Raw genomic sequence first — 26329 nt, 5'->3', positions numbered from 1 at the left:
TTGCTGTGCTGGCATGGAATCTCTGTTACGTGAGGATTCCACCTTGTTAATGATAATAATATCAGCAAAAAAAAAAAAAAGAGATCCTATCAACAATAAATCACTTTTCAAAATCTTGAAACAATAGGTTCTGTGTCCATGAGTGTTTGCAGTGCAGAACAATGACATCATCCCTGATTTCTTACCGACTGGTACAGTAGCTGCAAGTCTGTACTTTGTGTAGACAAGATTATCCCTGTTTAACCTCACCTAGAAGGATTGGTTTATGGCAAATGCCTACGCTTCACTTCTGGTCAAAGGAACATCAATCAAGATGCCCCCACAACAGTCAGCAGATACATTATTTGGCAACAACAAGGGCAATCCTGCAGAACATTTTTGGATGGATATTTGGATGACGGGCACAATTTCTGGCGATTAGTGCAGCGTGTCACAACATGAATAGAAGTAAGGAATGGAGGCATCCAGGCATCACTGTTTGTGGGGTGCATGGCCAAATGTAGCCATTGAGGCACTTTCTAAAACACAAACAACAAGTGGAGGCACAGAGCAGCGAAACAACAGACCCTCATTTCATAGAGACAGACGGGCTTCGAAGAGTAAACTCTTCCCCCCAATTGAGGAATGCTCACTTTTCAGCACCGGGAGAAGGTATCCTGAAAGAGCTCCTGTTCTGCGATTCAGTTTGCAAACAAAGGCAATTTCACAGGACCTTAAGACCAGGGCCCTTTCTCTCTTTCTCCCACTCTCCCTCTGCAGCTTCTATTAGCATGTAAATGGACGTCCAACAGGATGGAACATGAAGGGCCGGGAAACTCCCAAAAAACAAGTAGCGACATTGAGGAAAAGCATGGGAATGGCACTGTCATTCGGTCTCCTATACGTCTGGCTAACACCGAGCCAAAAAAGCTACAAACACACACAGCTTGAGTCTTGACAATAGGGACCTAGAACAGAGGGCAATGGAAAGAAGTGGAAGACCAATAGTTAATCTAGAACACAATGTTCTGGGTGCCCTGAAGGCTTGTCACATTACATTTTGGACATCATCATTCTCTCAGAGGAAGATATCCTGTGGAGGGCTGCTCTAGTACATTCACATAACCAAGCTCCCTAGAAAGACCTCCTTCAGACTTCTCCACAGCATGATAGGTGGCTGTAGTATATCCACCAGTGTAGGGTGAGCAATTGCAAGGCTTTAAGCCCACAGAAAGTGTCAGAGGTCAGCCGGTTTCAGCTAGCATAACCTACACGCATGTGAGGTAACTGCAGGGTACATGATGATATCCAATCCAGGCAGAGTTGGTAGGTACCAAATGTATTGGAAGTGTAGTATCTGGGCAGTGCTAGTGTTTAGGCTAGAGGAGGCCTACTCTCCACAGGATATAATTAATTAGGCCCGAGGGGGTGTGGTATATGGCCAATATACCACGGCTACGGGCTGTTTTTAGGCACGACGCAACGCAGTTGGCCATATACCACATACCCGCGAGGTGCCTTATTGCTATTATAAAACCTGGTTACCAATGTAATTAGGGCAGTAAAAATAAATGTTTTGTTATACCCATGGTATACAGTCTGATATACCATAGCTGTCAATCAATCAGCATTCAGGGCTCAAACCACTCAGTTTATAATCACTACAGCTGCACACCACTAGCAGGTAGCTCCGCTTGGACTTCTTCTATTGATGAGGAAGTGTCGGTCTGCGCGTCTCAGAGGACGCTGACCTGTTACCCGATAGCCCCGGCCGCTGAAACCAGGGTCAGGTTTAGGAGTGCAAGCAGGCTCACACAGTGCTGCAAAGGTCAGTTGCATCATAGACCCCAACACTGAGCCAGAGAGCAGAGGCTGCATCTCAATAGAATAAAGTGGCCTCCTTTCCTCATCTCTTCTCCTTTGCATGCACTGATAAGACAATTCTGAGTAGGTCGTTATCATTAAAATGTTACAATAAGGTGCAGAGCGTTCGATTTCTTGCTGCCGGGCAAGGAGACCTCAGCTCCGCTAAAACCATTGACAAATTTGTGCCGTTGTCAAGCGATTGTTAAATACATGTTAACTATTTGGTTGCAATATCATCACCCCTTGAAGAGCATAGATCAGAACATCAAATGTCTGATTATTCCATGCAAAAAAAATTGTTCTGTAATCAGAGTTACACAGTAAGTAAATGCATGCTTCTCATGATCAGTCAACATCAATTGATCATGTAATTTCAGATGTGTGAGGGTAGCCTCACGATATCTCTCAATATTGGACACAATTCCACTGAACAAATATATAAACATAACACGTAAAGTGTTGGTCCCATGTTTCATGAGCGGAGATAAAAGATCCTTGAATTTTGTCATATGCACATAAACCTAATTTCTCACAAATCTTGTGCACAAATTTGTTTACATCCCTGTCAGTGAGAATTTCTCCTTCACCAAGATAATCCATCCACCTGACAGGTTTGGCATATCAAGAAGCTCCTAAACAGCATGATCATTACAATAAAAGGCAACTCTAAAATGTTCAATTTTGTCACACAACAATGTTACGTCTCAAGTTAAGGGACCGTGCAATTGTCATTCTGACTGCAGGAATGTCCACCAGAGCTGTTGCCAGAGAAATTAATGTTCATTTCTCTACCATAAGCCGCCTCCGTTGTTTTAGAGAATTTGGCAGTACATCCAATCGGCCTCACAACCACAGACCACGTGCACGGTGTCGTGTGGGCGAGCGGTTTGGTTTGCTGATTTCAACGTTGTGAACATTATGGCAGTGGGGTTATGGTATGGGCAGGCATAAGCTACGGACAACGAACAGAATTGCATTTTATCGATGGAAATTTGAATGAACAAAAATACTGTGACAAGATCCTAAGGCCAATTGTGTGACCCATTCTTTTAAGGTACAGTATCTGTGATGCATATCTGTATTCCCAGTCATGTGAAATCCATAGATTAGGGCCTTACTGAATTTATTTACATTGACAGATTTCCTTATATAAACTGTAACTCAGTACAACCAATGAAATTGTTGCATGTTTCGTATATATTTTTGTTCATTACAATTGGATATTTGAGTGGTCTAAAAATAAAAAGTTAACTGTAACTGACAAGTATGTGGTTTAGGATTAATTTCCCATCCTTTGTTGGCTCTGCCTGCCAAGCAGCAGAAGGGCACATTTGCCGATCACAGGAGGTTGGTGGCATCTTAATTGGGGAGGACGGGCTTGTGGTAATGGCTGGAGCGGAATGGTATCAAATACATCAAACAAATGGTTTCCATGTGATTGATGCCATTCCATTTGCTGTGTTACGGACATTATTATGAGCCTTCCTCCCCTCAGCAGCCTCCTGTGTTGCCGATTTACTATTAGCTGATAATGTTTACCTTGCAAGCTACCGGTAGAAACTTCGTATAATTGGCTAAAGATAGTGGTAAGTAGACCTAAAGTACTTTGTCCTCCAACCAATGTAGGTCTACCTAGCGAAATTAGCTAATATCCCACTTTCAACATTGTTTTTAAGGTTGTTTCATCATGATTGCTACTGACAGATATGACAGGCTACATGGATTGATGGACCACGTCAAATTGGCTAGCTAGCTAGCTAATAACAGATGACTTCAATATGGCTCGTTAACAAGCTAACTTTCAGGAGATAAACCAGATGGCGATATCCAAATATTGTTAGATTTGCTTGCCATGCTAGTGGTGATAACAGTAGTCAGACTTTACCAGGACAAGGACTTGCCGATGTCAAGCTCTTTCCAAAAGCCTAACCTCTGATGAAGGAAGCTAAATGACATGTTGTTAGCTACATGCCAAATGGATAGGCTACCCTCGCGTATCTGAAACTACATGATCGATTGATGTTTACTGATCATGAAAAGCATGCAGTTGCTTGCTGTAAACTCTGATAGAGCAAAATGTGGAATAGTGGGAAAATGTGTTGTTGTGTTGACTATGCTCTTTGAGAAGTGATGATATTAAAACCAAATAGTGCTAACATTTATTTAACAATCCCTTGAAAACAGCACGTAGTTGTTGATGGTTTCAGAGGAGCTGTGGGTCTCCTTGCCCCCCCCCCCCAGGAGTCAAATCAAATGCTCTGCACCGTATTGTGACGTTTTATTGATAACGACATATAGGTCAAAGGAAAATGGGACGTGGAGAAGACTAGAAGTCTGTCAACCTCCTCCTCCCTCCCAGGCCCAACTAGTTCACCCATCACGTCTCCGTAGGGTTTCTGTTCCTTTGAAACTACTTCACAGTGGGAGTGAGCAGTCTAAACTAACCAGGGACACTTAGAAATAGACGGACAGATTGACATGCCATAGAGAGAAGAGACAGATAGGCCAAACGATTAACAGGCGATACTTGGTCAATGTACTGATAAGATGCCATTTGTAGGCTAATTATTGTACCAAGTCAACACTGTGGTTTCACTACTTGGCTTTGTATTCTTCGTGCTCATTCATGAATTGCACAGGAAGGCTCAAGGCTCTACCTGTGTCACACGCGCTCTACACCAGATGAACGTGCTAGATGGTGAGTGTGCATCAAAACAGGTTTAAAAATGTCTTCTCGCCTATATTTTCTTCCCGCCTATATTTTCTTCCCGCCTACAAGACAAATCTGCAAAAGGGAGGGAAAGTGCACCAGCACCTCTTCCTCAAAATACATTTGCTTCCAGTCTCTGATTCCATCTATCATCTGTCCTACATCACACAATCTGATCTTATCCTCCATCTCCTTGCTAGAATGCACAGCAGCAAATGGAAATTATTTGGGCTCAAGTGCAGAAGAAATGCTAATGAATTTGGGTAAAACTTGAGTGAGTGAGGGAGTTTCTAATCCTTAACAGCCTAAACACTGATGCACTTTACACTGTTGGGCAATACATTCTAGGTGCTAACGCAAGTCCTTTAACTGAAGACTGTAAGATGAGCTACTAATCCCAACCAGCGCACCAATTCCCTGAGAAATGTCTCAGACTCCCAACATCAGATGCCTTAGTAATGCTATAGTAGGAAGGAGGAAGGGAGAAAAACAAAGGAGAAATTCCTTTTGAAGATGTGGCCTTGTTGGTTAGACCAGTTTGCTGTAATGTGACCAAGATTGTTACACTGAGGGGTAAAACCGCATAACAATACCAGTTGCTTGGGAAACATCACTTGCCTCATGCCAGTGTTTCACCCTGGTCCCCTTAGTTTGGTTCAACGTCCATTGTCAGGCCGGCCCCATCCATGATTTTGGTTAGACAGTCGGCAAATACCTTCCAAGTGCAAATTCCAGTTCTGCAATCGTCTGATTAGTGCTTATCGACACGATGCACGAGGTCAACAAGCCGGTGTTAGAGAGATAAGCATTGCCTTGTCACACACCCTGAAAAGGGGAAGTAGCTTTGCATTCAACGGCCACTATTCCAAGCCAGCGTGGGTTGGTGGCCAAAGCAATTTCCTGAGCCATCATGGGCTGCTGTATCTTGACCCTCCTCCTCCTCATGACAGAGAGAGAGAGAGAGAGAGAGAGAGAGAGAGAGAGAGAGACAGAGTTCCAGAAATAATGTTTGACACAATGAGACATGGAGGAAACTGGTCGAGGAGGGGCAGGGCTGCAGCGTTCCAGGTTGACATAGTGAGACATGAGAACGTAAAGTAATTCAAAATGTCAGTACCTGTTCAGGTGGAGAGGGAACATGAAGACAGTCACCACAGCAATAAATGGAACAAAATCATAGGTGGTGTGTGATCACACCTTCTAATATTTCACATTAGCCCAGTCATGGAGTAAACAGAGGCTTGCCTTGCCCTCATCAATCATCTGCTAGCACTGTCACTAAATTAACCCAAACCAACAAAACTGGGGTGGGAAATGTAATAAGGGGCTCTAAGAAAGACTGTCAAAACAGAAGCTAGATGACATGTTTACACCAGAGTGGTCACGGTTGGTGGCCACTTTATTTACACACGCCAGAGTAAAGTTCAAGTTATGACAAAGACCATTGCACGCATATCGGCACACCTTTAACAAATTAGTACAATGAATTCACTCCAAAAGTGACTGTTGATATCTTCAGGCTCTGGTTATACTTTTCTAACAAGGTACCACAAAAAGGGTAGGGAACGCCTACGCTGTTAAGTGTGCAATAACTCAATCAGCCCTTGAACTCCAAAATGACACACTTTTTCAAAACTTTGGCAAAGGGTAAAGTCTACAAAAACGGAGTCCACTTTGTTCGTAACATGTTCAAGTTTTGGGAACAGAAAACTGTATTGAGCTCAAATGTTTCATCAATGCGAAAATTTGCAGAATGTCGGGCAAAATCCATCTCACTCCATCTTCTCCCACTGCCGGCCACTGGGCCTCCTCTCATCACCATATTTGGTGGTGAGTGGAAATGACAACCGGATGCTTCAGATTTATACATCCGGTGAAACATCTGTTTCAATTGTCCAATCTTTTTTTACTACGGTCAATGAACCTTAACGACCCCAAGCATTTTCTACCGAAGAGACGCCACCACCCAGTTCTACCACTGCTGTGTCCTTGAGGCTGCTATCTGGTGCTCCTGTCGGCGGCTGCTGCTGCTGCTGCTTTGGTCACAGTTCAAAGAAAGGTAAATGACAAGTAAAATGTCATCTTCACACATTAACGATAAACAAATACATTGGTCTGGACAGTGAGCACAAGCCTTCCAGGTTAGGAAGGGTTGACATCACATCAGCTACATGGTTATAGGTTGAACACACACTGGCCAGTACTCATCTGGGCAACATTTCATATTGCTCTTATACCCGTGTAGTATCTGACACTGCAGTGGAGGCTCCTCAGAGGACAGAGGAGGAAGGGGAGGACCCTCCTCCTCAGTGGATTTCATAAAAATAAAAATAGTGAAACATTTAAAAAAGCTATCATTTTAAGATAAAACTATACTAAATAGGGGCAGCAGGGTAGCCTAGTGGTTAGAGCGTTGGCCTTGTAACCGATCGAATCCCGTCGTTCTGCCCCTGAACAAGGCAGTTAACCCACTGTTCCTAGGCCGTCATTGAAAATAAGAATTTGTTCTTAACTAACTTGCCTAGTAAAATAAAATATTCACGTCACCAAATAATTGATTAAGGAAAGGGAAAGAGGGATACCTAGCGGCAGGTAGCCTAGTTGTTAGAGCGTTGGGCCAGTAACCAAAAGGTTGCTGGATTGAATCTCTGAGCTGACAAGGTAAAAATCTGTAATTCTGAACAAGGCAGTTAACCCACTGTTCCCCAGGCGCCAAAGACATGGATGTTGATTAAGGCAACCCCCTCACACCGCTCTGATTCAGAAGGGTTGGGTTAATGCGTAAGACAACTAGTCAGTTGTCCAACTGAAATGTATCTCCCTTTCCCTAGTCAGTTGTACAACTGAATGCATTCAATTGAAACGTGTCTTACGCATTTAACCCAACCCCTCTAAAACACACTGTTTTGCAATGAAGGTCTACAGTTGCCTCAAAAGCACTCTGTGGGGTAAGCACCATGGTGTAGCCGGAGGATAGCTAGTTTCCGTCCTCCTCTGGGTACATTGATTTCGATACAAATCCGAGAAGGCTCATGGTTCTCACCCCCTTCCATAGAGTTACACAGTAATTCACTTCCGGAGGACATTTTGTCCACCCAATCAAAGGATCAGAGAATGAATCTTACTAGAAGGCCTTAGTTATAGCCAGATATCAGTGCAATGCATAACATCTGGTAAGTATTTGATTCAAAGAGAGAGAAAGAATAGTTAAACATTTTTTTTTAAATAAATTTCTTCAAAAACGAAGGAGAAGCAAGAGAGAGCTAGCTATATATGCTTTAATAGAAATAAGGCTGTGCTCATGAAAAAATATATTGTCTTCCCTCATCTTAAAACGGCACCAAACGCCACTGTTAGACTGTAATTACTACTAGTTTAACTCTGCTAAACTGCCTCTTAAAGTCCATAATTTCCTATCTGCTGAGTCTGACCCTAATGCTAGCTACAGATGTAGGATCTTAATGTGAGCCAGTTTGCTACAGTAGGGACATAATCCTGCAGCAACAGGAAATGTGAATTATTATATGGATTAAAATGATTGATACATTTTATATCAGGGCAAATCATGTCTGAAATGTTAAAGTGGTGGCCTCCTGAGTTGCGCAGTGGTATAAGGCAATGCATCGCAGTCCTAGTTGAGCCACTAGAGATTCCTGGGTTTGAGTCCAGGCTCTGTCCCAGCCGGCCGCAACCGGGAGACCCATGGGGCGGCGCACAATTGGCCCAGTGTCATCCGGGTTAGGGGAGGGTTTGGCCGGCAGGAATGTCCTTGTCCCATCGTGCACGAGAAACTTCCGTGGCGGGCCGGGCGCAGTGCACGCTGACACGGTCGCCAGGTGTACAGTGTTTCCTCCGACACATTGGTGCTGCTGGCTTCCGGGTTAAGTGGGCATTGTGTCAAGAAGCAGTGCGGCTTGGTTGGGTTGTGTTGTGTTTCGGAGGACGCACGGCTCTCGACTTCGCCTCTTCGGAGTCCGTACGGGAGTTGCAGCAATGAGAGAAGAATGTAACTACCAATTGAATACCACGAAATATAATAATAAAAATTGAAAAGAAAAAAAAAAAATTTAGTGGAAATTAAAAACTTTTAGAAGTCTTTTTAAACCTTGAAAACACTACAATATTGCATTTCCTACTATGCAAGAAAACTCTTACCAACAAAAGAGTGATCAAATTAAGATCCTACATCATGTAACTATATTCAGCCTCTACTTATGTAACAAGGCCACAGCTCCAGGAACCGCAGAAAGTAGGCTTATTAAGAGGGTTTTATTTATTAAGGGTATCATTCTCTGTGATGTTGCCTTAGTGATGTGTTTTGCCCTCTGCTGGCTCGGCCAGCGTGGGGTTATTTCCCATTTCATCATCGTCACTGGACACCTGCATGTGTCAGTCTGTCCATCTGATTTATCCATTATCACATGGTCTAGACTAGAGGCAAATAGTCCAATAGTGTGCAACTGCAGCCTGCAATTTGGAGCATTCCTGCCTGTGGGCATCTACAGGAACACCCCCACCACGAGTATCCCATTGGTTCCTGCATGAACACCCCCCCTCCCCAGCCTGCCCTCACCGTCTTTAACAGAACTGCAGGAAAACAGTGCCCGACAGGCAGTGGCAAAGGACACGGTCTACTGGTTACCCCCGCCTCTTGCGAGTAAAGCAGGCAGGAGTCGAGAGCAACACTGTGTGCTAACTAGCTAGATCTCGCCCCCGCCTCCCGCCTGCTGTGTACCATAGAAAACCGTAACCGACAGGCTGGGACGAAGGACACGGTATACCAGTGTCGCCCCCACTTACAGCTAGCTACTCCGGTACAGAGCAGGTGGGAGGCGGGGGCGACACTGTGTGCTAGCGACATTGTGTGCCAGCCTTCCCCACCTCCAGTGTACTGGAGTCCTCCTTAGGCCTAGCTGGTTAAGCTAGCGCAGTGTCCTTCGCTCCCGACTGCCCGAACACCTGCCCTCGCCGTCGTTAACGGAACTGCAGGAAGGGAAATCTTAACGCTACAGCATACAACATTCTAGACAATACTGTGCTTCCAACTTTGTGGCAACAGTTTGGGGAAGGCCCTTTCCTGTTTCAGCATGATAATGCCCCCATGCACAAAGTGAGGTTCATACAGAAAAGGTTTGTTGAGATCGGTGTGGAAGAACTTGACTGGCCTGCACAGAGCCCTGATCTCAACCCCTTCGAACACCTTTGGAATGAATTGGAAGGTAGACTGCGAGCCAGGCCAAATCATCTAACAGCAATGCCCAACCTCCCTAACACTTGTCGGTAAATGGAAGCAAGTCCCGCAGCAATGTTCCAACATCTAGTGGAAAGACTTACCTGAAAAGTGGATGCTGTTTTAGCATCAAAGGGGGGGACCAACTCCATATTAATGCCCATGATTATGGAATGAGATTTTTGACAAGCAGGTGTCCACATACTTTTAGTCATGTAGTGTTACCTCCAGGCTCTGATCAGGCCCTACACCCAAACAAGGGCACTGCGTTCATCCACCTCTGGCCTGCTCGCCTCCCTACCACTGAGGAAGTACAGTTCCCGCTCCGCCCAGTCAAAACTGTTCGCTGCTCTGGCTCCCCAATGGTGGAACACACTCCCTCACGACGCCAGGACAGCGGAGTCAATCACCACCTTCCGGAGACACCTGAAACCCCACCTCTTTAAGGAATACCTAGGATAGGATAAAGTAATCCTTCTCACCCCCCCCCCCTTAAAATATTTAGATGCACTATTGTAAAGTGGCTGTTCCACTGGATGTCATAAGGTGAATGCACCAATTTGTAAGTCGCTCTGGATAAGAGCGTCTGCTAAATGACTTAAATGTAAATGTAAATGTAGTGTCGAATAAAGAGGGGTTCCTGCAGATGCAGGAATTCCCACATGCAGGAACACCCCAAATTGCAGCTGCAGTTGCACCCTTAAATAGTCAGCCAGTCATTTCTGTCATAATTATGGAATAACTGTAGACTCAATTGCAAAAGTTCCTGCCTTACCAAATGTCAACTGGTTCATGTTGAAGAAGACGTCATTAAGATAGCACGGACATTGTGTCCCGAACCCTGGCCTATTAGTAAGGGATTTTAAAGTGATTATACAGAAGTATAGGCTGCTCATTTTCATCCATTTGGATTGCAGCTGATTGGGAGAGACTGCCACTGCTGTCGGCAACATCAGATACACTTCTCCGCAAATAGCCTACCTTACTCTACGTCTGTTCGTTGAAAATAATACATAGCAATGTTGAAATAAGCTGTATAACTGTCCTTGTGAAATCAATGGGGAATAAGTCAAACGCCATATATAGGCTATCACACCAAGGAAGCTCGTGTCACAGCATCCCCGACTCACCTAATGTTTTGACAGCAATCTGCCGCGTCAAAGGTGGAGGCAGGTTAATGCACACCAAATCCACATCCTGATGCAGCAAAACGTCGTCGATTCTATTGGTATAAAACGGTACATCCATTTCCTTGGCCAACTCCTCTGCTTCCTCCTGAGTCCGTCCCCATAGAGCCTTGACGGCGAATCCTTCGTTCTTCAGAAGAGGGATAATCACACGCGCGGTCAAGCTGGTGCCAAACACGCCGACCCCGGGAAGCATGGCTCGAGTGCCCGGTCTTCCCGACCAGCTTCACAGCATAGCAACGCGGCAGTCGCGGGGAGAAACGCAATTGTTAACATCAGATTGGCCATCCACCCGCTCAAATCGACTTGGCACCTCGCATTTTAGCATCCGTTTTGATCGATTTGTAATAGATATTGTCGTATCCGCCGTTATCACAACAATTATACCAAAATCCGCGTATTCTAGATACACAAATTAAAATGCACCATTCTGAATTAACCGCGTCCGGCTACGAATGAAGGGCATGTCACTTTCTGTCTTTCCTGCAACGCCCTCTGTACAGATATAGAAACCAAGTAAATAAGTCCGAATTTCCTGTTAACGTTGTAGAGGTGTGAAAAAGCATTCCAGTCGCCATCAATAGGCCTGGGAGGATGCCTGTATTTAAATGCATGCAACGCCAATGATCCAGCGGTATTATGCAGCTTTTAATAACGTTGCAACCCAGTTCTGCAATGACTGTGCTGGCTACGTCAGGCTCCAGAGAGTGATCCCCTCCCAGTTTTAACCCTCTCGCTCCTGGTATGAAGTGGTTCGAATTTGACGCCCATCATAGTCGCAGCAGGTGCAATAACGGAGTATAGTTTATTAAAAACCAGGGCCTGGTCTCCAAAAAGCATTTTACGGCTAAGATCATCGTTAGAACCTTTGTAGGAGTATCGTTACATCTCCGAGCTGTTAACCAAAACCATCGTTATGATAACGTTGCACTTGAAAATGTTCGTAATCTAACACCTGCCTCAGACCACTCGTAGAACAGCTAAATGCGTCGTGTTTTATTTTGTCCTTATTTTGCGACTTTGTAAACTGTCTGTAATTTGTCTCTATTTCATTTCAGGCTAACATGTGCGCAGCCGCAATGATGTGCCAAATCTGTGATTTTGTTACTTTTTTATTGGGTAAGCATTAGAACAAGCCACATCAATATTTGCAGCCGTAGGTGGTAATACAGTGCCTTCAGAAATTATTCACGCCCACTTTTTGTCAATGTCCTACACACAATACCCCATAATGTCAAAGTGGAATTATGTTTCAAAATCTTTACAAATTAATAAAAAATGGAAAGCTGAAATGTCTTGAGTCAATAAGTAGTGAACCCTTTTGTTATGGAAAGCAAACATAAATTCAGGAGTAAAAATGTGTTAACAAGCCTTTGAGCATGGTAAAGTTATTAATTACATACACCCAGTCACTACAAAGATACAGACATCCTTCCTAACTCAGTTGCAGGAGAGGAAGGACACCACTCAGGGATTTCACCATTAGGCCAAGGGTGAATTTAAAAATATTTACAGAGTTTAATGGCTGTGATAGGAGAAGACTGAGGACGGATCAACACTGTAGTTACTCCACAATACTAACATAATTGACAGAGTGAAAAGAAAGAAGCCAGTATGGAATACAAATATTCAAAAATATGCATCCTGTTTCCAACAAAGCACTAAAGTCAAGGGGTGTGAATCCTTTCTGAAGCCACTGTACTGTATTTCTCTAGAAGCTGATCCGTTGTCAGTATTGCGAAATAATGATATAGTAAGATTTTAATTATAAAAGCTGATCCGAGAGCAGCACTGTCTTTCTTTCGATCCTATCAGTATCGACACATGCTCCAGCGGAGCACGAAGCAACTGTTCTCAGTATCGACACATGCTCCAACGGCGCACGAAGCAACTGATCTCAGTATCGACACATGCTCCAACGGCCCACGAAGCAACTGTTCTCAGTATCGACACATGCTCCAACGGCGCACGAAGCAACTGTTCTCAGTATCGACACATGCTCCAACGGCGCATGAAGCAACTGTTCTCAGTATCGACACATGCTCCAACGGCGCACGAAGCAACTGTTCTCAGTATCGACACATGCTCCAACGGCGCATGAAGCAACTGTTCTCAGTATCGACACATGCTCCAACGGCCCACGAAGCATCTGTTCTCAGTATCGACACATGCTCCAACGGCGCACGAAGCAACTGTTCTCAGTATCGACACATGCTCCAACGGCGCACGAAGCAACTGTTCTCAGTATCGACACATGCTCCAACGGCCCACGAAGCAACTGTTCTCAGTATCGACACATGCTCCAACGGCCCACGAAGCAACTGATCTCAGTATCGACACATGCTCCAGCGGAGCACGAAGCAACTGTTCTCAGTATCGACACATGCTCCAACGGCGCACGAAGCATCTGTTCTCAGTATCGACACATGCTCCAACGGCGCACGAAGCAACTGTTCTCAGTATCGACACATGCTCCAACGGCGCACGAAGCAACTGTTCTCAGTATCGACACATGCTCCAACGGCGCACGAAGCAACTGTTCTCAGTATCGACACATGCATCTGTTCTCAGTATCGACACATGCTCCAACGGCGCACGAAGCATCTGTTCTCAGTATCGACACATGCTCCAACGGCGCACGAAGCATCTGTTCTCAGTATCGACACATGCTCCAACGGCGCACGAAGCAACTGTTCTCAGTATCGACACATGCTCCAACGGCGCACGAAGCAACTGTTCTCAGTATCGACACATGCTCCAACGGCGCACGAAGCATCTGTTCTCAGTATCGACACATGCTCCAACGGCGCACGAAGCAACTGTTCTCAGTATCGACACATGCTCCAACGGCCCACGAAGCAACTGTTCTCAGTATCGACACATGCTCCAACGGCGCACGAAGCAACTGTTCTCAGTATCGACACATGCTCCAACGGCCCACGAAGCAACTGTTCTCAGTATCGACACATGCTCCAACGGCGCACGAAGCAACTGTTCTCAGTATCGACACATGCTCCAACGGCGCACGAAGCAACTGTTCTCAGTATCGACACATGCTCCAACGGCGCACGAAGCAACTGTTCTCAGTATCGACACATGCTCCAACGGCGCACGAAGCAACTGTTCTCAGTATCGACACATGCTCCAACGGCGCTCGAAGCAACTGTTCTCAGTATCGACACATGCTCCAACGGCACACGAAGCAACTGTTCTCAGTATCGACACATGCTCCAACGGCGCACGAAGCAACTGTTCTCAGTATCGACACATGCTCCAACGGCCCACGAAGCAACTGTTCTCAGTATCGACACATGCTCCAACGGCGCACGAAGCAACTGTTCTCAGTATCGACACATGCTCCAACGGCACACGAAGCAACTGTTCTCAGTATCGACACATGCTCCAACGGCCCACGAAGCAACTGTTCTCAGCATCGACACATGCTCCAACGGCGCACGAAGCAACTGTTCTCAGTATCGACACATGCTCCAACGGCGCACGAAGCAACTGTTCTCAGTATCGACACATGCTCCAACGGCGCACGAAGCAACTGATCTCAGTATCGACACATGCTCCAACGGCGCACGAAGCATCTGTTCTCAGTATCGACACATGCTCCAACGGCGCACGAAGCATCTGTTCTCAGTATCGACACATGCTCCAACGGCCCACGAAGCAACTGTTCTCAGTATCGACACATGCTCCAACGGCGCACGAAGCATCTGTTCTCAGTATCGACACATGCTCCAACGGCGCACGAAGCATCTGTTCTCAGTATCGACACATGCTCCAACGGCCCACGAAGCAACTGTTCTCAGTATCGACACATGCTCCAACGGCCCACGAAGCAACTGTTCTCAGTATCGACACATGCTCCAGCGGCGCACGAAGCAACTGTTCTCAGTATCGACACATGCTCCAACGGCCCACGAAGCAACTGTTCTCAGTATCGACACATGCTCCAACGGCCCACGAAGCATCTGTTCTCAGTATCGACACATGCTCCAACGGCCCACGAAGCAACTGTTCTCAGTATCGACACATGCTCCAGCGGCCCACGAAGCAACTGATCTCAGTATCGACACATGCTCCAACGGCCCACGAAGCAACTGTTCTCAGTATCGACACATGCTCCAGCGGCCCACGAAGCATCTGTTCTCAGTATCGACACATGCTCCAACGGCCCACGAAGCAACTGTTCTCAGTATCGACACATGCTCCAACGGCCCACGAAGCAACTGTTCTCAGTATCGACACATGCTCCAGCGGCGCACGAAGCAACTGTTCTCAGTATCGACACATGCTCCAACGGCCCACGAAGCATCTGTTCTCAGTATCGACACATGCTCCAACGGCGCACGAAGCATCTGTTCTCAGTATCGACACATGCTCCAACGGCGCACGAAGCATCTGTTCTCAGTATCGACACATGCTCCAGCGGCGCACGAAGCAACTGTTCTCAGTATCGACACATGCTCCAGCGGCGCACGAAGCAACTGTTCTCAGTATCAACACATGCTCCAACGGCGCACGAAGCAACTGATCTCAGTATCGACACATGCTCCAACGGCGCACGAAGCAACTGTTCTCAGTATCGACACATGCTCCAACGGCGCACGAAGCAACTGATCTCAGTATCGACACATGCTCCAACGGCGCACGAAGCATCTGTTCTCAGTATCGACACATGCTCCAGCGGCGCACGAAGCAACTGATCTCAGTATCGACACATGCTCCAACGGCGCACGAAGCATCTGTTCTCAGTATCGACACATGCTCCAACGGCGCACGAAGCAACTGTTCTCAGTATCGACACATGCTCCAACGGCGCACGAAGCAACTGTTCTCAGTATCGACACATGCTCCAACGGCGCACGAAGCATCTGTTCTCAGTATCGACACATGCTCCAACGGCGCACGAAGCAACTGATCTCAGTATCGACACATGCTCCAGCGGCGCACGAAGCAACTGATCTCAGTATCGACACATGCTCCAACGGCCCACGAAGCAACTGTTCTCAGTATCGACACATGCTCCAACGGCGCACGAAGCATCTGTTCTCAGTATCGACACATGCTCCAACGGCGCACGAAGCAACTGATCTCAGTATCGACACATGCTCCAACGGCACACGAATCAACTGTTCTCGATGTGTGGTGTTTTGGGAAACGAATGTTACGTCTTTGGCTGTTGTAGGAAATATGCATTGTTAAAACAAGCATAAGCCTAACATGCTAACCAGACCTCCCGCATTGTGTGCACAAGAGTTGCAAAATAAATGTACACATACGTGTTTGAAAGGGAATGCTGCTCTCGGATCAGCCTTCTCCATTAAATTATTTCCTTAACATGATAATTGTTTCACAATACTGGCAATGGATCAGCTCCTAGAGAGCTGCAAATATCGAGACACTAAACCACCGATTTGGCATGTCATTGCACACGTTAGGCTACACATCATGAAATATATTGAGACAAATTACAGACAGTAGCCTATAAGTAGCAAAATAGAACTCGATTGAACATAAAATATATTTCAATATGATTGAAATAGGCCTACAGCCTACTGTTTATATTTGAATGCAGTCATCTCAGTCTTGCTTGTTTGTAACAATTGCAAAGACATTGGCAACTTTGCATTTGTAGTCAACTTTGTTGTGAAGTTATTGGATGTCACAGAGAGACTGATAAACCATGTGACGCTGCAATGCTGGATAATACTACAGGCTTAAGCAAAAGAAAAAGAGAAATCTTAGAACCTCATTGGCAGTTGGCATATCTTATCATATGACGGATGTGAGCTACTTTGAATTCTGCAGCAGAGCACAATGCCCTGGGTGCCAGCGAGGATTGGAATTTTATCAGGTTTGAGTTCGCTGTACGCTGTCTTGCTCCTCAGCATGGCCCGGATTCTATCAGTTCGCTTTATTTTACTGCTACTCACTCTGAAATGATAATATGGAGGTACTCTACATGACCAAAAGTATGTGGACACCTGCTCGTTCCAATTCATCCCAAAGGTGTTCAATGGGGTTGAGGTCAGGGCTCTGTGCAGGCCAGTCAAGTTGTTCCACACCGATCTCAACAAAATATTTCTGTATGAGCCTCGCTTTGTGCACAGGGGCATTGTCATGCTGAAACAGGAAAGGGCCTTCCCCAAACTGTTGGCAGAAAGTTGGAAGCACAGAATCTTCTAGAATGTCATTGTATGCTGTAGCATTATGCTACATGTATGCTGTAGCATTAAGATTTCCCTTCACTGGAACTAAGTGGCCTAGCCCAAACCATGAAAAACAGCCGCAGACCATCATTCCTCCTCCACCAAACTTTACAGTTGGCACTATGCATTTGGGCAGGTGACGTTCTCCTGGCACCTGCCAAACCCAGATTTGTCCATCAGACTGCCAGATGGTGAAGCGTGATTCATCACTCCAGAGAATGCCTTTTCACTGCTCCAGAGACCAATGGCGGTGAGCTTTGCACCACTCCAGCTGACGCTTAGCATTGCGCATGGTCATCTTAGGCTTGTGTGCGGCTGCTCGGCCATGGAAACCCATTTCATGAAGCTCCAGACGGACAGTTCTTGTGCTGACGTTGCTCCTCGAGGCAGTTTGGAACTCGGTAGTAAGTGTTGCTTGTGTGGCCTACCACTTCATGGCTGAGCCATTGTTGCTACTAAGTATACAGATTAGTTCAGCCTTCAGCACCACATCTTCCATTTATTTTGTAACCACTGTGAACTTGCTGACATAATCCACAGTGTCTATATCAGTTTGTCTTTGGCAGAGTGTGCCATTGATTCTGTAAACAACAGAGCAAACTGAGGTGGAAAACAGTGGCAGTACTTTGCCCAGCTTGTGCTGACGATTCATATACTGTAAAATAGGTCAAAGGTCATTCAATGCCAAAGTTCAAGGTTCTGGTACTTTCCTTGCCCATTGTAGTGAGAATTTGAAAAGATACCTCTAACCACAGATCTAGGATCAGATTACCCTAACCCCAATCCAAACCTTAATCTTATGGGGAAAGGAGAATACCTGACATTAGCCAAGCGTTAAGGGTCACGTCCTGCTGTGGGTCATTTGATTGGGGTGTCTGGTCGGTCTGGCTGGCTAGGAGGAGTGACCAGTACCATGTGCCTTGGCTCTGGTTAGGACCTGTTGGTGATAGAAGCCCAGAGTTAGGAGTATGGAGGCCTGAATGTACTCTCAAATTATTTTCTCTGTCCATCAGCATGAGAATATAGGAGTGTAAGCGCACACACACACAAAAATATATAATGACAGGAGATGGTTACTGTGTCACCCGGGTATCCAGTAACCTCTGTCTCATTCAGGATTTAGCAGGCTCCTACTGGACAGGTTTTCAGCACCAATGGCTTGTCATGATTGTACTATAACGAACAATTCCTCTGACTATACAATCGCGTGTTTTACAGACAATGCACTAACCCACAATATATTAATGTATCATTCACATAGTGAATGACAGGGACAAAACGACATGTCCACTGAAACCATCCAAAGCATTCTCTTCCCTTTTTGTCCTCCTGTTAAGCAACTTGGGGTTAATCACAGGGGCATTTAATGCAAAGACGAATGAAACTACAATTCAGCAGTATCTATCAGAGGTGACGAAGGTCGCAAAAGGTTACACAAATGGCACTACATCTTAAACAAGATAACAGTGATTTCTGGAGGTTATAGAAGTCTTGATGACCCCTTTGATCTAACAACACATACCCAAACTCTGTCAAAACTTAGACATCTGATCAACTCTGATTCATGCAGTGGGACACGTTTTTGCTCTCTCGCAAAATAAGCATGCAAAAGATGTGGCTTATCTATGTGGCTTTTCAGACTGCATAGATGTATAAAGGGTTGGCTGCCCCCTGGTGGAGAGATTCTACAGTGTTGAGTCCATGTGACCGACGCAATATCTTGGGTCACGTTCAGGACAGGATGGTGCAATGTACTGAAAGTCCAACGGTTAGAAATGCCATCAACACAGCCGACATGATTCCTTACTCTCCATGTCAGAGTAGCATACTGTGCATTCGGAAAGTATTCAGACCCCTTGACTTTTCCCCATTTTTATTTTTTACATTACAGCCTTATTCTAAAATGTATTAAATAGCTTCTTTTTTTCCCCTCATCAATTTACACACAATGCCACATAATGACAGAGCAAAAACAGTGTCTTTGAAATTTTAGCAAATGTATTACAAATTAAAAACTAAAATATCATAAGTATTCAGACTCTTTCCTCAGTACTTTGTTGAAGCACCTTTTGGTTCAGGTCCGGGCTCTGTCTGGGCCACTTGAGGACATTCAGAGACTTGTCCCGAAGCCACTCCTGCATTGTCCTGGCTCTGTGCTTAAGGTTGTTGTCCTGTTGGAAGGTCACCCCAGTCTGAGGTCCAAAGGGTAACGGATGTGAAACGGCTAGCTAGTTAGCGGTGGTGCGCGCTAAATAGCATTTCAAATCGGTGACGTCACTTGCTCTGAGACCTTGAAGTAGTGGTTCCCCTTGAGGGTCCCTGGTTCGCGCCCGGGTATGGGCGAGGGGACGGTCTAAAGTTATACTGTTACATAAGTGCTCTGGAGCAGGTTTTAATCAAGGATCTCTCTGTACTTTGCTCCATTCACTTTTGCCTTGATCCTGACTAGTCTCCCAGTCCCTGCCTCTGAAAAACATCCATGCTTCACCATAGGGAGGGTGCCAAGTTTCCTCCAGACATGACGCTTGGCATTCAGGCCAAAGATTTCAATCTCATTTTCATCAGACCAGAGAATCTTGTTTCTCATGGTCTGCGATTCTTTAGGTGCCATTTGGCAAACTCCAAGCAGGCTGTCATGTGCCTTTTACTGAGGAGTGGCTTCCATATGCCCACTCTACCATAAAGGCCTGATTGGTGGAGTACTGCAGAGATGGCTGTCCTTCTAGAAGGTTCTCCCATCTCTAAAGAGGAACTACAGTGACCAAGGTCCTTCTCCCCCGATGACCGATGGCTCAGTTTGGCCGGGCGGCCAGCTCTAGGGGAGAATCTTGGTGGTTCCAAACTTCTTCCATTTAAGAATGATGGAGGCCACTGTATTCTTGGGGACCTTCAATGCTGAAGAAATGTTTTGGTACCCTTCCCCATATCTGTGCCTCAACACAATCCTTTCTCCGAGATCTACGGACAATTCTTTCAACCACATGGCTTGGTTTTTGCTCTGACATGCACTGTCAGATATGGAACTTTATATAGATAGGTATGTGCCTTTCCAAATCATGTCCAATCGAATTTACCACAGGTGGACCCCAATCCAAGTTGTAGAAACATCTCAAGGATGATCAATGGAAACAGGATGCACCTGAGCTCAATTTCGAGTCTCATAACAAAGGGTCTGAATACTTACGTACATAAGTTATTTTGTATTTGTAATACATTTGCAAATGTATTTAAAAAAAAAACTGTATTCACTTTGTCATTATGAGGTATTGTGTGTAGATTGCAGAGAGAAAAAAAAACTATATTTAATCCATTTTAGAATAAGGCTGTAACTTAACAAAATGTAGAAAAAGTCAAGGGGTCTGAATACTTCTCGAATGCACCATGTCCATTGTACACAATATACTTATCTCAACACACTACTTGGATTAGGAGATATTACAATGTTAAAATAAATACTTTAATATAGTGAAAAACATAACAAATGACAGGAGTTTGTACAGTTCAGACATATTTCAGCACGTTTATTTATTCATTACTCAGAGGCACAGATATAATTTAAAGGGCTACCCTTCGCTACGCATGCGCCCAAAAGTAACTCCTACTAGAGTACAATATGTGAGGTGTGCACACACACACACACACGCGCGCGCACACACGCACACACACGCTGGTTCTCCCTCAGAATGGAGGCTCACTCCCCAATCGCTAATAGTCGCTTCATATAAAAGATTGTAACTATGTACAGAGAAAAGAGAAAGCGATTCGACAGGTTGCTTCTCCTTCGATGAAGCCTCCATGGCCCCCTTGAGGTAGATTACATTCTCTCGTCACTTTAACCAGGTAAATGGAACATATACTGCTTGCTATACTGTTACCCAGAAGTCTTAGTTTTGTGTCCTCTAAAAAGGTTTGAAGTCATCTCTTTTGCTGCTATTCAGCTCAAGTAAGCAAGCTGTGCTGTTTTTAGTTCAACTTTATTTCTTACACTATTAACAATGTGACGTTTCATATCACAGACTCAAAGATTGTATCTTTGGTGGCTAAAAACCTAAAATAAAAATACATTTTCAATTAACTTAAAATCAGTAACATAACCCATCCTCCAACTGGCTCCTCAAAAATCCTTTTGGTGAAATCTCTGCCAAAGTCTGTGTTTCCAATGTGTTTTAGAAAAACACAAACAAAACAGATCTGCAAACAACCCCCCCCCCCCCATCCATCCCACACCTCCATAAAATCGAAATACTCCAGTCCTGAAAAGTAACACTTAAAGAGTGTTATCAGAAAATCAAGTATAACATAACAGTTAAGTGCAAACAGACACTATGACTACAAGTTACACAGGTGTATGTCAGAAAAACAAAACAAAAACACACCAGGAAACATAAAAACATTGTCTGATGGTCGACGCTACAACAAAAGACAGGTTGTTTTCATGACATACTGTAGAAAAATACAATGTTCTGGTTATAAAATACTGCACAGCTACCAAAAGGTTTCAAAATAAAACTGTGGATGTAAATACAGAAGAGTTTGATGAGTGATTCCTTCCTTTCTTTGCCCCAATAGTTTCTTATATCTGGTGACTTCCTACTTCCTATAAAACTTCACATGCCCTGGAAATCACAGATGCCATTCCTTCCACTGTTGATATGTAGCCTAAAAAGGAACTCATTTTGTAACCACAAACTCAGTGTTGCTCATCAAAATGGTCTGTTAGGTAAGAATTTGAGTTCAAATGTGTTGACCTCTGTGCGTCTCCAAATCAAAAGCATTAACTGGTTATAATAACGTATATTGTATTTACAATTTGAAAGTGATCTTGCTTTTTCCACCCCACCCTACAAGCACGGGCGACAGTTGGCGCGTGTACTGTGGCTGACATTGACAAGCATATACTTTCAGCCTTAGTCTTTTTGGCACGTTTCTTCCTATACAAAGTCAAAATGATTCATCATGGTCAGTTGAAAACATGAAACCTAGAGAATATGCAAGTACAATTAAAACACAAATAACATCAGAACAAATCCTGACATTGAACAGTATGATCAACTGATACCTACAGACCACACCTATATGATTGACCTATGAGACCTATGTTTTCACAAACTCTACTCACCTACCCACTCTGCATGGTGCTCACCAGAGAGAGAAAACATTGATGGTTCGGAGCACAACATGGAACATAGCTATTTCATAATGAGACTTTTCTATTCCAGTACAGAATCTTGGTTTGGTGTCCTGTGATAGACGTGATACTCACAAATCACAGCCATTTGAATGTGGTGGCATCACTGTATTACAACATCCCAGCCTAAATACTTCTATTATCAGAGCCAAACAATGCAATGCAATCTACCGTATCAGTGCAGTACTGTACATCGAAGACTGTGCAAAACGCTGAGTGTCGATGTCTCTAACGACACCGTGCTGAAAATGAGCCTACAGTACCCGAACAGTCAACAGTGGCTAGGCCATCAGAGGATGACTCCAACAAGCACATTTCCTTCTGTTTTAGCTGTCAAGCAACACAATGACCGATTTGAGGGTCACAGAGAAGTGGACAAATTCTTGAGTTGATGATTCATTCAGATTCAGTGTTCGTGTCAAACCATCTCGTGATTTTCCTATATGTTGATGTATATATCGAATGGGCTCTGGTAGGTGAAATACCTTGATGACCCCAGTTGTCCTAGATTTGTGAAGCTGTGGAACGGTACGTGAGTTTAAAGCAGCACTCCTGTACCTGAAAATAGGCTCTTTACAAAAAACTACTTTCATTCCCTGCACCCTTGCATACAATTTCCGATTATCCCAACATAAATATGCTTTATGCTGTGTATTGGGTGTAACACAGTTAACATAGGCTAAATACTAGGATATATACTAGGGCTATTTCTTAAAGCAAAGGCTGAAGTCGGGGACTTTGACCAATGTTACAGAGCCAATAAAACAGGGTCAATTAAGGAGACCCCACCAGGCAAGGTGGACGAACGTCTGTGTCTCAGGCCTGTCTGCAATTCACCACAACAGCATCTATTGCACATTAAAATCCTTGGGCCTATCCTTGCCAAAGCTCCCCACCCCATACACAGACCTCTTTCAGATGTTGTGCTGCACTCAACAACAAGACAACCATTAACAACAAATTAAATACATGAATAAACCTAGTTCCCCCTAGTCCTAGTATGGATTAACAAGGTGGATCCGCTTCTGCGTTAGACCCCCTGACTTCCTCAATTAGAATTGAGGTTGACTGAACTCCGCTGTGAGTAGCTTCAGGGGTATACGAGGACACCAGTAGGGCAGAACACCTTCAAAATATGACCCCACCTTTAATAACCAAGGGACAATGGAGCTTTGGAAAGCCATAGCAACACCCTGATCTGTGGAACAGAATAAAAGTATGCTTTTTTTGGACTTGCTGCCTCCTTCCGTTCTAACAGAGCTCCGCTGTGGGCTAGGATACTGGAAAGAGTCACAGAAGCATGTTATTCTAGATAACAACATTCCTATTGAGTTTTTAGATAATAGATAAGAGCAGGAACCGTATTCATCTCTTTCAGGATTCAAAGTCGATTTGGTTCTGAGCTAAGGGAGATCTTAAAGGCAGCACATTGACTTTGTGCCTCCTCAATCTGAATCGTACTTGAAAGATGAGGACAAAGCCAAAGCCAAAATGAGGGCAAAGATGGACAAACTAGAGAGACTATGGCTGTGTCCGAAATGATATAGGGCCAAAGGGTCAAAAATAGTCCACTATATAGGGACTCGGATGCCATTTCAGACACAGCCCATGTCCATATTAACCCTGTGGTCATCTGCCGATTATGATACACAATTACCATGAACAGACATGAATACTGAACATAGAGAGGGAGGGAGTGAAGGGGGAAAAAAGGAAGAACATCCATACAGTAAACATTAACACGTGTCAGATTAAAATGTTTGTGTCAGAATGCTCTATCCTCCAGTCGGTCAACGTGATAGATAGGCCCCAGGATACATGTGCTCTTTCCACGAATCAGGCTGATGCTATGACATCACACTGCCCTGATGGGTCATCCCCTCCGAGGCTAAAAATCCCTCTGTCCAGTAACATGGCCCCCCCTCTGACAATCCCCCAGTAACCCCAAGGTTTTGTGGCCGCAAGCGTTTAAGAGTAGATAGTGATGACCTCGCGTCCGCCCCCACGGACCAGGAGGACCCGGTTGAGACCCTCCAGCAGAACCTCCAGGAACTCCATGTCTGAGACGCCAAGGGTCAAAGAGGAAACAAGTCACATCACATGACAGGGGTTTATGCAGGTCACGTGACAAGGGGAGTACATTAGCTCTGAAGCTATTAGTTCTAGTACACTTTAAAGATACACTACATGACTAAAAGTATGTGGACTCCTGCTCGTTGAACATCACATTACAAAATCATGGTTATTAATATGGAGTTGGTCCTCCCCTTTACTGCTATAACAGCCTGCACTCTTCTGGGAAGGCTTTCCACTAGATGTTGGAACATTGCTGCGGGGACTTTCTTCAGCAGTGAGTGTTGTAACCGAGGACAGATGATTTTTACGTGCTGCGCGCACTCGACAGTTCTGTTCTGTGAGCTTGTGTGGCCTACCATAACAGCACTTACAGTTGACCTTGGCAGCTCTAGCAGGCCAGAAATTTGACGGACATAACTTGTTGGAAAGGTGGCATCCTATGATAGTGCCACGTTGAATGTCTGTCAGCCAATGTAGGGAAGCACAGGATTGAATTTCACCAACCACTCGATCTCCAAGGCATTCCTAGTCGATTGCCAAACATTTTTGTAAAAAACCCAACAATAAAGCTTTGTGTTCCTATATGGTGTCATATAGCCAACCTCAAATTTTGAAATGTCCCGAACATCAATGCACTGGCAGGGCAATTCAAGAAAAGCCTGTATGTGGTGATAATGTATTGGGCCTATAGCTTACAACACAAACCTCATTGCTACAGTACTGTTTTTAATTGGTTAATGTTGCATAGGCTTACGTTTTTTAAGTCATGTTAAAATATAAATCTGAACAGATCTCGGTTTATATTTTGACTCAAAGGGATCTTCTTGACTCAAGGTTGGTGACCACTGTTCTATAGTTTTCCCTGTTAACACTATTAACGTTTCCCTTTACCGTGGGAATTGTGATTGAATCAACACAATATTAACCGCTTTCAATGCGACATACCGAAACAAAACAAACTATGCAAGAGATTTTGTTGTAGGCAGAACGCATCGGAGTAGGATTCTATTTCATTGACAGGCACTACTCAACCCGTACTCTACACAGACCTGTGTGGCATATAAACAATCAGAGCTCCTGTAGGCCTGTATGCAAATAGACCATTGCCATATATGGATCTGTGCCATACACTTCAACTGGACTGTGTTTACAGCATGAGCGATTGTGAGTAGATGCACTTGTTTTGAGATCAAAGCGAGAGCTACATGTAGTCATGTGCACATTTTGTTCTTGTCCTTTGCTAGTTAGTAAGTTACTAGCCAAGTTATAGATAATTTAGAGTTGCACAGAATTTTCACACATTCAAGTTTGCACTCAGCAGACCTGAAATTTGCTCAGTGCAGAAAAATGTTTGAGAGAACACTGCTGTCAGCAACGGGTGTGGCTGAAATAGCCAAATCCACTCATTTGAAGAGGTGTCCACATACCTTTGTATATATAGTGTACAATCAACAACTTAACTATTAACTAAACAACCTTTGTAAAGAGATCATCCTCGACCTCGTCAGACAGCTGATGAAGATGCCATTCAAGTTAACTTGGGCTAAACATATTCAACTAAGCAACGCACAATTCAAAACACATGTATAGTCAAATTTGAATAAACAGACATTTGGCTGTAAAGGATACAGTTCTCGTCGCCCCCTCTGTTTTTGGGCGGTCCCGGCATGTTGAGCAGGACCAGGTGGGCTCCCTGTGACTTGTTGACCACCACCTCGTTCAGCTTGACCGCAGTGTGCATCCGGCGCACGTTGGACTGGTTCCTATACCACACAAGGGTGACAGTGAAGAAGAGCAGGCTCAACCCAACACAACCCTGACCCTCTAACTTCTGTCCCTGACTTCTCCAATAATATTAATGGACTGGATTTA

General features: G+C 44.7%; 2 protein-coding genes across 8 annotated transcripts in view; both read right to left on the bottom strand.

Moving 5' to 3' along the window:
* Positions 1-12017, bottom strand: part of gfod1 (glucose-fructose oxidoreductase domain containing 1) — a 43039-nt gene extending 31022 nt beyond the window's left edge. Inside the window, exon 1 of the mRNA XM_035757289.2 lies at positions 10916-12017. Coding sequence (XP_035613182.1) covers positions 10916-11168 — 253 coding nt within the window. The 5' untranslated portion in view covers positions 11169-12017. The remainder of the gene's footprint in view (positions 1-10915) is intronic.
* An 8676-nt stretch (positions 12018-20693) lies between these two features.
* slc12a7b (solute carrier family 12 member 7b) overlaps positions 20694-26329 on the bottom strand; it is an 86731-nt gene continuing 81095 nt past the window's right edge. For all 7 annotated transcript variants that reach the window (XM_052504648.1, XM_052504653.1, XM_052504661.1 and 4 more), the window contains 2 exons: positions 26087-26220; positions 20694-24441 (listed from right to left, as the gene is read on the bottom strand). In XM_052504648.1, the coding sequence (XP_052360608.1) occupies positions 24350-24441; positions 26087-26220 (226 nt within the window). In that variant the 3' untranslated portion in view covers positions 20694-24349. The remainder of the gene's footprint in view (positions 24442-26086; positions 26221-26329) is intronic.

Source organism: Oncorhynchus keta, chromosome 4 (genome assembly GCF_023373465.1).
Source record: "Oncorhynchus keta strain PuntledgeMale-10-30-2019 chromosome 4, Oket_V2, whole genome shotgun sequence".
NCBI lineage: Eukaryota > Metazoa > Chordata > Actinopteri > Salmoniformes > Salmonidae > Oncorhynchus > Oncorhynchus keta.
Note: the sequence above shows the minus strand (reverse complement) of the source record. Positions and strands in the feature narration are given on the sequence as shown.